A 10097-nucleotide genomic window follows, 5' to 3' on the forward strand; every position below is an offset into this window, starting at 1 on the left:
GCTCCAAGTTCTTCTCCATCCGGGTCAACAAGGCATTGGCTTCCTTGTGTAGGCCTTTGACCGCATACACTCTGAGCAGGAAATTGTAGTCGTTGACTCCGAGTTCGTGTTGCACTTGCCCATCCCCTTCAACTTCAACAGTGTCGCCAGTAACGGCTCGTTGTGTCTCATCGACTTCTTTCATGATGTCGGGGTCGGCGCGGGCAATGGAGTTAAGCTTGTTAAGCGCATCTAGGTGGTCGACGTCCTCGAGACTCGGCTCCGGCTCATACGTGTAGTCGCCCATTGGGCCTGACGTGTTCAGGTACTCGAAAACGTCGTCCAGCTCGCGGTTGAGCTCGTCGTTGCGCTCTAGTGCCGCCCACTCCTTGGCGTTGCGCTCGTTGATGCGCTGTGCACTCTTGAGGTCACGCATGCGCTCGAGGTGCGTGCGGTGAGGTGCTGTGTCCTTCTTGAGCTTCTGTTTGGTGTTAAGCGCGTTATGGCTCTTGTTGCCTTTGCTGCGGTTCCAGCTCGAGGTTTTGACGACAAAAGCTGACGCGCCGCCCTTGCGCTTCTGTAGAACGCGGCTCTGCGATATCTCGCGGTACTGGAGAGTCAATGGGTGCGCGGAAATAACACCATTGAGGTGCGACGCAGTAGCGGGCGCCAGCGACGCGCTGAGAGGTCGGCGGGCCGCGACGCGAAGCAATGCGGACATCATGGCAATAGAGCGAAAGTGATTGTAGTGTTTGGCGGAGAGCGATTGGCTGCAGACACCGAGCGGTTGCGAAGGTACATCAACTGGGACAGAATGTGATAAGCAAGTACTATACCACATCGCTTAAGTACGGTAAACTTCAACTTGGTTTTATCAAATGTATGTTGATAGGGGGATACATAGTATAGCAGCTAGCTTATACTGGTCGGATTTAGCGCACCTTTATGCTAAGCACTTTTGCCCGAGCTAGGATCCACGAGCCTAATCCCGCAGCGCTGTGCCAGGCGAATTTAGTGCATTTTGATTGGTTTCGCTTTAATAGATAGACATGTCCACTCTAAATCTCAATACAAAATGAAGATGGACAACCTGTTCAATAGGTTGAAATGAATTATTTTCCCAGGCCAAAGCAACACCTCTATTAGTTGATTGTTGCTAAGAAGAGATTAAAAGTCGCATTTTGGGGTCTGAAGTGAGCAATTAAAAGAATATTCAGCTGTTATTCACGACGGCGAAAGTGGTGGCTTCTTCAAGATATCCCCGATTAGGAACGAGAATTCGAACAGTTTCCACTACGAACTTTCTCGTAACGAAGAGCTGTTCCATGGTTGCGACTTGCACTGCCATGTAAAATGACGAGCGTTGTGGCATTTTCCTTGTTGACAAGAAGGACCGATTTTTTATTTCCGAACCGTGACCCTGACACTTTTCTGATGTGAGAACGAATGCAGGGGAGTAAGAAACTTGAATGTTAAAGGACCGCTAATGCCGATGCCAAGGACTCAATAACCAACCTAGTTGATCTTGTAACTCGCTCAGTCGAAAGCCAAAATGCAACAGAATCGCCGTGAGCTTCAGATGCAAAATTCTAATTTGTTTGTTCAATGTCGCTCCAATGGATAATTAACGCGTGGAGCAATGAAGGGCTAAAGCGCAAAACCTTGTGTCTTCCTTGAAGAATATTTGTAAAACTCATCAATGAGAAACGACCTATCACTTAAATTTGTACATCCAACTCGATGGCAATTTACATACCGTATTTACATTATATCATATACTTTGAGATGATTTCACAACTTTAAAGTAGAGCCCCTGGTTGGCAAACACGAATCCATCGCATACACATTTTGTTAGGGTACTACTCCGTGTGTTAATTTATCCACTTCCGCCAAATTGAAGCTTTGACAAACTGGCAGTGGTCAGTTAGTGCCGCGAATGTTTGTAGAAGACCATGCGATCATAATTTATATTAACACAACACAGCAGGCGGTTGAACAGAATTGTGAATATTGATCTGCATGTATAGTACTTTGCAATGTACAGCAGTCGCTAAATCGGTAATGCCCAAACCAGCATGTAACCCGCCACGGACCACGTTACGATTTGCTCGTACTTGCTTCTACTTTGTGAGAAAATAGAGCTGTAGTGACGGCACCTTGACAATGCCCGACCGAATAGTAAACCAGACTAGAATATTTTTACCGTGATGCTAACTATAAAAGGCTCAATGGAAAATGTCAGGTGTAGGCTCTATTGCCGTCAGGAAGCTAAGATATTCGTGGATATAATACCAGTAAATGACGATATATTTAGATGTGTTGTCAGCTCAATATTTTTTCAATTTTAGAGATTCAAGTGCTATTTAAAAACCATTGTTAAAAGCAATTGAATAAGGGTACTTTCTAGTTTGTTTCCTAAGAAAATAAGGTATTTACGATAAAGCAAAATAAAAAAGTGGAAAAGCATAAAAACTCAACGTTAAAACTTACCGATGGAGATGCGGCATGGGCAAAAGGGCATCTCCAGCGGTAACGGCCAATCCATGCTCTACAACATCGATTGGCTAAAAACGATGATAAAAAGCTCTAATTCAGACGGAAAAATCAAAAATGGACCAGATACACCGTTTATTTTAGATAAATTGGCGAACACGAGAAATGAAGTTACCACCAGTATTTCATACCTTCTTCCGACGCATACCGATAGAAGATACAGGGAAGAAATATCGGTCGTGATACCTAATGTCTCCATCCGCTCTTGTGTTATCAAAAAAAAATATATTGCTGCTGCCAAAGTTGAAGACCACTACTGTAGGTCGTAGCGTGTAAGGAGCGCGACAAATTTGAAGAGAGCTGCGAAGAAAGACAAAGTAAAGAACAATCGTCATTACGAAAAGCAGTTTATGGCGACATTATATTGGAATTATTTCAAAAGATAACGGCTGAAGTATTAATTTAAAAGTTGGAGAATTTTGCCTGTTCGCTTCGTTTCTTCAACCGATTCATGTGCTCGATCACAACATACAGCTGCAAATGCGAATCAGTGGGTGCAACCCTCTCCAGTTTAGTGCTGAGTTTCTGCCGAAAGGAACTAAAATTCATTTACGGTAAAATCAAAGGACAACATCAGCTTTCCTGGTGGCGTTTGCTTTCATTAGATTCTTTTCAAAGCATAAAATCCGTGTGAAGAATAGGTCTTGCAACATATTGTATGCGCATTTTTTTAAATTTTGAAGATGTCCCGCGTCACAGGAAATCAACGTGCCCATACAATACCTCGATCATCGAGTCGATGGTCCCACCTCGTTATTACGCAAATCACACCGGCCGTTTCAGCGAAAATCACTGCACTCCCCTCTTTTTAAAACAGGTATCCTGCGTCTTTGGGATGCAGGAATTCCAAGCAGACACTCTACACCAATCAGTGATTGGCAACCACAGGAAAAGCGCAGCTCTTCTTCTTGGTCGCCGAGCTTTTTTGCCTTGCATCGGCGCAATAATGCGTTTTGTATTCCCAGTTCGTACAGTAATCGTTAAGCGTAGTGTACTGTACACTGTAATCTCATCGAAATAGCCAAACCTCTTTTGAACGTGTTGAATTGTGGTCCGACGAGCATCAAATGGGCATGAAAACCCAACCAATCTTTGCTGGTGTTTGGTTTTCGACCTTCGAAGTCGAGGAGCCGGTCGACGATTCAAGCAACGACCCCATCTCGAGATTCTCGGATAGATCGGGAACTGATGGGACCCATTTTGTCGCTTGGTTGTGTTGAAGAGCCTCACTTTGCATACCGGTACATTAGGGAAGTTGTTCGCTCAATTGGGCCGCTCCAGCCTGGACAGCGTTACTGCTTTCGAGCACCCCGCTGATCGTACGGGCTCTGGTACCGGCTCGAGCTTTGTCCTTCGTACTGTAGAAGCTTGAGCTCTTCGTGACGAGGATGGTGTCCATGTACAACCACTGTACAGCTCGGTGCGGTGGAATGGCGGCTTTGCAGGGCCCGGGGAGTCCAAACTCTGGCTCTGCTTCCGACTCGACACTTTTGCTTTCTCTGAGTTTGTCAAACCGCGTGCTTGTTGTTCGTGGCATAAGTGTCGGAAGAGCGAGATGTGGGCTACCAGCAGCATGATCAGTGAAAGCGGCTGCAGCGAGAGTTCTCGCGGGGTGCGTCTCGAATGCGACCCCAAGCAACGACGACTTACTATCACGGGTGGAATGGACGACACGGATGCCTCAGGCTTGAATGTTCAGCTGTCGGACCAAGAGATCGTCACTGATCTATTGGCGACTCTCCCCAAGCTCAAAGCCGCGGTAGAGGACCACGAGAACAGGGCACCGAATTGGCTTCGTAAGTCTAAAAGCGGTGAGGCCGTCGAGATATTCGAGTTGCTGCCTACTCGAGATGGCAAAGGAGACGACATGGATCTTGTGCACTCCGTGGTGGCGACGATCGAGATCGAGTGTCATTTAAACGAGGTGCTGAACGTGTTGACAAGCCACAAGACCAACCACGACTTGGAGGCCTCGATGCGCGCTATTATCCCTAAAAAGAAGGTCCGACAAGGTGAAGTGTTGCTACAACCGCATGCTACGACGCTCGACGGTGCACCTATTAGACACACTAGACTCACGCAGAAATCTACAAGAGGAGGCAAGACAGTGAGATTCGACAACACGAGTATTCCCGAGGATGAAGAGGAGGACGATTCAGAGCGTAAAGTGCTGGTCAGTGTTAGTATGACGCGTTTTAAATCCAAGCGAAGGCTCGACGTGCGTGGCCGACTGCGCAACCGCCACCAACGTCTGCAGAAGCTTTGTCTTGCCACTCTGACGCACCAGTTCGTGGGGAAACAACGCGCTGTTCACGTAATCAAGACGCTGCCTCGATCAGTGCACGACCAACTCGCTCCTATTGAGGAGAAACATCAGAGCAGATCAGTGCTGGGCAGTGGCCTACGTGGCCTTGATCATATCTCAGTAGGCTTCGACATCCAGACGAGGAACGTCCACTGCATCGGAGCTAGAGGCGCCGCTCAATCGACCAAGATCATTGCGCACGGATACGCGTCCGTGACGCCTCCAGAGCAGTTCGGTCAACAGCAGCAACGCACCATGACGTCGTACAGTCCTTCGGAGCTGGCCAACTACCGTTCGTCCCATGTGAATGCAGAAGCCAAGCACGTGATTGAGTTATTGACGACTTCGTTGATGCAATTCGAGCGCGTGATTCGCCGACGACGCCTCGGATTGCAGACGTTTATCAAGCTCAAGTCTGGGGACCGAGGCAGCGACCGCCAGAGCTTCCAGACCTGCGAAGTGTGCAACAACCGGTTCTCTCTCCTTCGTAGAGAATTCCACTGCCAGCTCTGTGGCCACGTGTGTTGTGGAGATTGCTCCAAGCAGTACGAGGTGGAAGCTAACGTCGGAGAGGTGACCAAGAAGAGACTGTGCGTGCGCTGTATCACGAATGTGGACTCGTGTATCTTCGAGGACGAGGACTTTATGGTGGCTCTTGGTCCAGCGGTGATTGACGACTACGACGGAGAGTACGACGAAAACTTTGACGAGGAATACGAGAGCGAGTGCGAGTACGATCGTCGGGACGAGAACGACACGTACGCGAGTATCGGCTCCACTGTCGCGTGCTCGGAGTTCGACAGCAACGGCAGCCCCGACGACGTTTCTTCGGATCTGTACCCCGAGAACGTGTTGGAGCGCTCTAGAGCGTTGCAGACACTCGACCGCCTGGTGAACTCTCAGATTAAAGCATCGGGCAAGCTGAGTCTTTTCGAGCGATCTCGACTCACGCAGTCGCAGCTGAACCAGTCGTCGCAGTTGAGTCAAAGCCAACTCAGTCAGTCGCAGTCGCAGGTGGACTTCAAGCACCCGCTGGCTCAGAGTCAGCTCAGTATGTCCCAATTCCAGCAGTCCCAAAGCCAGTTCAGTCAGTCCCAGACTCACTTTAGAGACACGAGAGATACCCAGCTTAACGCAGAGTCAGCTTAGTCAGTCCCAGACTCGATTCCGAGACACCAGAGATACTCAGCTCACGCAGAGTCAGCTCAGTCACTCGCAACTGGGATCGTCCAGAGACACCCAGCTAACTCAGAGCCAGCTAGGCCAGTCTCAAAGTCGATTCAAGAGCACGCAGAGTCAGCTCAGTCAATCGCAGACGCGATTTAAGGACACGCAGCTCACACAGAGCCAGCTAAGCCAATCCCCAGTCTCAGTTCCCAGGACACACAGCTCACACAGAGCCAACTGAGCCAGCCAAAATACCAATTCCACGAGTCTCAGCTCACGCAGAGCCAACTGAGCCAAAGTCAGTCTCAATTCAAGCAGTCTCGGTTCAAACAGGCCCAATTCGACGAGTCCATCGTAGCGCAACTTCGTGCAGACGTCGAGGACCACCTGAAGCGAACTCTACGCGCTACGCTGCGAGACACGAGAAGGAACTTCGCAGGTGCAGACGAGTCGCAGTTCTCCATCGCTCCACTGGAACGTGACTACCAGCTCGAGTTCGATGGCAGTCAGACGATGTCTCCGTCTCACCCGTTGCCTCCTAAGCCACTGCCAGCTCAAGAGCGACGACGACTGCAGTATGTTATCAGTTCCGGTGCCTTGAGCCCCACGTACGACCGTGGTGCACTCAATATGCTGGGCCAGATCGCTGCTGCTAACTTGAACTGCCCCATTGGATACGTGACGATGATTGATCAGTCCACACAGTACGTTGTTGGTCTGCACCCTCGTGGGGCTATCGGAATGTCCATTCCTCGTGAGGAATCCATGTGCTCGTACACCATCTACCACGAACGTCCACTGGTAGTGAAGAACGCATTGAACGACATCCGCTTCAGTCACATGGGCTTCGTGAGCCAAACGGGGCTTCGATTCTACGCCGGGTTCCCCATCCGAGCACCCGACAGTGCCGTAGTGGCCACCATTTGTGCAGCCGACTATAAGCCGCACAAGTACATCTCTGCCAAGCAGTACGCCGAAATGGAGGCGTTGGCAGAATTGGCGAGCACGCTCATTATCACTCCAGACATCGAGGTCAAGACCGCCAAGCGAGACGCACACGCGTTCCCACGATTTTAGAGAAGGAGATAGTGACGTATTATCTAAAAATATGATTCTTTTGCAATCAATTATGCTTGCTCTTTTAATTTTCTTTTGATATTTGATATTTAGTTACCTCGAAGTACTTCGAAGTACTAATTTACAAATCCCTTTTAAATTTTATTGAGTCACGAAAATCTTTTTTTTTTCAAAACATTGCTCAAGAAACTGATAATATTAATTATTTTTGATTCTATCTCTTTAATCTCAGATTTTGAAAAATGGACCTCATGGTTGGAGACCGGGTGGACGACGGCTCTGGCTCATTGGGCACCGTCCGCTACGTTGGTCCCGTGGCGACATCGAAAAATGCATCTACGCTGTACTACGGCATCGAGTGGGACGAGTGGGGTCGCGGCAAGAACGACGGCAGCGTCGAGCTGCCAAGTGGAGAGCGCGTGGTGCATTACTCGGGCCCTCCAGGCCGCAAAGTGTCCGGACACGGAAGTCCAGTGAGCTACAAATGCTCGTTCGTGAAAGCTTCAATTTTTGACAAGACAGCAGAACGAAGTTCGCTTCTGCAGCGACTGCATGAGAGATATTCTAACAAAGAACAATATTCCAAGTCAGAGGAAGGAACTCCAGGTGACGTGGTGGTAGCCGGAGAGGTAGGCACGACGCTGGGCAGCGAGAAACCCATTGAATTCGTGGGAGCCAAGAAGCTCAGCACCCAGCAAACGCTGCAAACTATCGAGAAAATTTCATTTTCCAGCTGTCAAATTGTCGAGTTAGGAGGACAAGGACTGGGGGAATTAGCCCCAAATTTAACGGAACTGGACCTATCCAGGAACCTTTTCAGCAAGTGGAGTGACATAATTGCTATCATCCGCGAACTTCCGCTACTGGAGACGCTGATTCTAAGCGGGAATAAGTTGACAATTGAGGAAGAAAATGACAGTAGCAAACTAGCAATTTTTGAGAATTTGAAGGTGCTGGTGCTAAGTTACACTCTGCTATCATGGAAAAATGTGGGAGCGATCATCACACGCCACTTCCCCAAGCTGGAACAGCTGCATGTAGTAGGCAACGAGTACGAAGACGACCAGCTGACAGAGTGGGAGCCAACTGGAGGCTGGTTGGAGACGCTGTCGGTGTTGGATTTGAGTCTCAACCGCTTGAAATCATGGAGCAAAGTGCTGCAAGGTGCTGGGGAGTTCCCGAACTTGAGTCAGCTCTTCTTACACGGGAATCGGATCGTGACGCTCGTGGCTGACGTGAAGCCAACCTCGTTCCAGCAGCTTACGACGCTGTCGCTGAGTGAGAATCTGGTCGATTCGTGGACTTCTATTGACGCTTTGAATGCTTTTCCTCTGCTGGATACTCTACGCTTCTCAAAGAACCCATTGACGACGCAGATGAGTCTGGGCGAAGCTCGATTGCTGGTTGTTGCAAGAACCGACCACATCGCAGTGTTTAACGCAAGTCCAGTCCGCGAGAAAGAGCGCAAGGAAGCAGAACAACTCTATCTGAAGCGAATCTTGCACGAACTGGCTGTGATCGGCGAAGATACGACCGAATATGGGCGTGTATTAGCAGCTCATCCACGCTTCACTCGCTTGCGAGAGCTGCATCCAGAGATCTCCATTGATCAAAATGGCTACACTGCGGATAGTGGGTCTACGGCTGGTCCAAGGAAGTTGGCGTCGAGTCTCATTAAAGTCAGCATCATCCCAATGTCAATGCAAGCGACTGGTTTCGAACCTATAGTCAAGAAAATCCCTCAACAGATGAAGGTATCGCAGCTCAAAGTACTCATCGAGACGAAATTCGGCGTCCAAGTCCCTGCTCAAGTGCTTTCCTTCCGTACCGACTCCAGAGTAAGTGTGTATCCTAGGCTTATTGTTTTTATGTTGTGACCACTGACTTGGTGTTTAATCGTCGGTAGAGTTTACCGATGCTGCTAGACGAGGACAACGCAGAAGTGAGCTACTACGGAATGCAGGTAACGACTTCTCAGCTCTCCAGTATTTCGTTCATATCGATCCTAAATTTTGTTTTCTAGGATGGCTCCGAGGTGCTGGTTAATGACAACGAGTGACAAAATAAGGCTGAAATGAGCGAAATTGGGGACCCGTGCCCAGACGCCCGGGTGATTCGCAGTTCTCAGGGATCGATAGTAGTAATTGCATGATTTTTCGCCAAACTATTATATTATATCCGTTCACAAAACTAATACTACTAGCACTTGAGTATTATAAAACATTGCAATTGTAGTAGTACTAAATTACTGGGTAATACTAAAATTGAACACCGTTAAATTTAGACAATAATATTCCTCTTTAACAAATTTGGCCTATCTAGGATGTGACGGGGTCACACACACCTTGCACAGAGGAAATGCTTAAGGGTATTTACTACCCGAGTGAACGTTAGTCCACGTGTTTCCGGCCTTAGTGGGAACGGTTTGCTACTAAGAAGAGTAGATGTAAGACTGATGTATTTATAAGTAAAGTTAGCTTGGGCTCCATACAAACTAAAGGTTACATAGTGGAGCTAAGTAGGCATGCCCTGACTGGCTCTGAGAGCACCTGGTACCATGTACTAGGTGTCCACAAGAGTGACGGGTCACTCTTTATGTAACGTGGGGCACACTGGATTGTACCTCGTTACATAGGACAACGAGGACAGCTGCCATTCTCCTCAAATGCGGGACGACATCGTCGGTCAAAGTAATGGCTATTGTGGTGAAGAATCTGGAGTCTCGCGTAGCCGCCCTGCACGAAAAGCAGCAAGCTAGTTAACGCAAGCATCCAGAACTCCAGGTGCTAACAAAGGATGAGATCACTTGCAAATACTTGCAATTCCGAATATTTCGGGTAGAGAGCTATGCGTTAATTCGACTACTTATCGCTAGAACTATCGCGCCAATCAAAGAAAAAAAGCGAAGGTCATTGATAAACGACTGACGAGGGTGCGATTTTAACAATATGCTTCAGCCAGCTCATGACGCGGGACCGATTCGCCCATCTTTCACAAAACATGTACTGGAGTAGCA

General features: G+C 48.5%; 3 protein-coding genes across 3 annotated transcripts; 2 read left to right on the forward strand and 1 right to left on the reverse strand.

The window, feature by feature from the left end:
* Positions 1 to 24: 24 nt before the first annotated feature.
* Positions 25 to 700, reverse strand: PITG_14655 (uncharacterized protein; the record flags this gene model as incomplete). Its single annotated transcript, XM_002898502.1, has 2 exons — positions 25 to 132; positions 176 to 700. 2 exons carry the CDS (start codon positions 698 to 700, stop codon positions 25 to 27), a joined length of 633 nt encoding a protein of 210 aa, XP_002898548.1.
* A 3387-nt stretch (positions 701 to 4087) lies between these two features.
* Positions 4088 to 7081, forward strand: PITG_14656 (uncharacterized protein; the record flags this gene model as incomplete). The annotated part of the gene is made up of 5 exons (XM_002898503.1): positions 4088 to 5805; positions 5917 to 5919; positions 5966 to 5989; positions 6134 to 6203; positions 6272 to 7081. The coding sequence occupies 5 exons, from the start codon at positions 4088 to 4090 to the stop codon at positions 7079 to 7081; spliced, it is 2625 nt and encodes an 874-aa protein (XP_002898549.1).
* A 251-nt stretch (positions 7082 to 7332) lies between these two features.
* Positions 7333 to 9140, forward strand: PITG_14657 (tubulin-specific chaperone E, putative; the record flags this gene model as incomplete). The annotated part of the gene is made up of 3 exons (XM_002898504.1): positions 7333 to 8919; positions 8988 to 9044; positions 9105 to 9140. 3 exons carry the CDS (start codon positions 7333 to 7335, stop codon positions 9138 to 9140), a joined length of 1680 nt encoding a protein of 559 aa, XP_002898550.1.
* Between the last annotated feature and the right edge of the window lie 957 nt (positions 9141 to 10097).

Source organism: Phytophthora infestans, genomic scaffold (genome assembly GCF_000142945.1).
Source record: "Phytophthora infestans T30-4 supercont1.36 genomic scaffold, whole genome shotgun sequence".
NCBI lineage: Eukaryota > Oomycota > Peronosporomycetes > Peronosporales > Peronosporaceae > Phytophthora > Phytophthora infestans.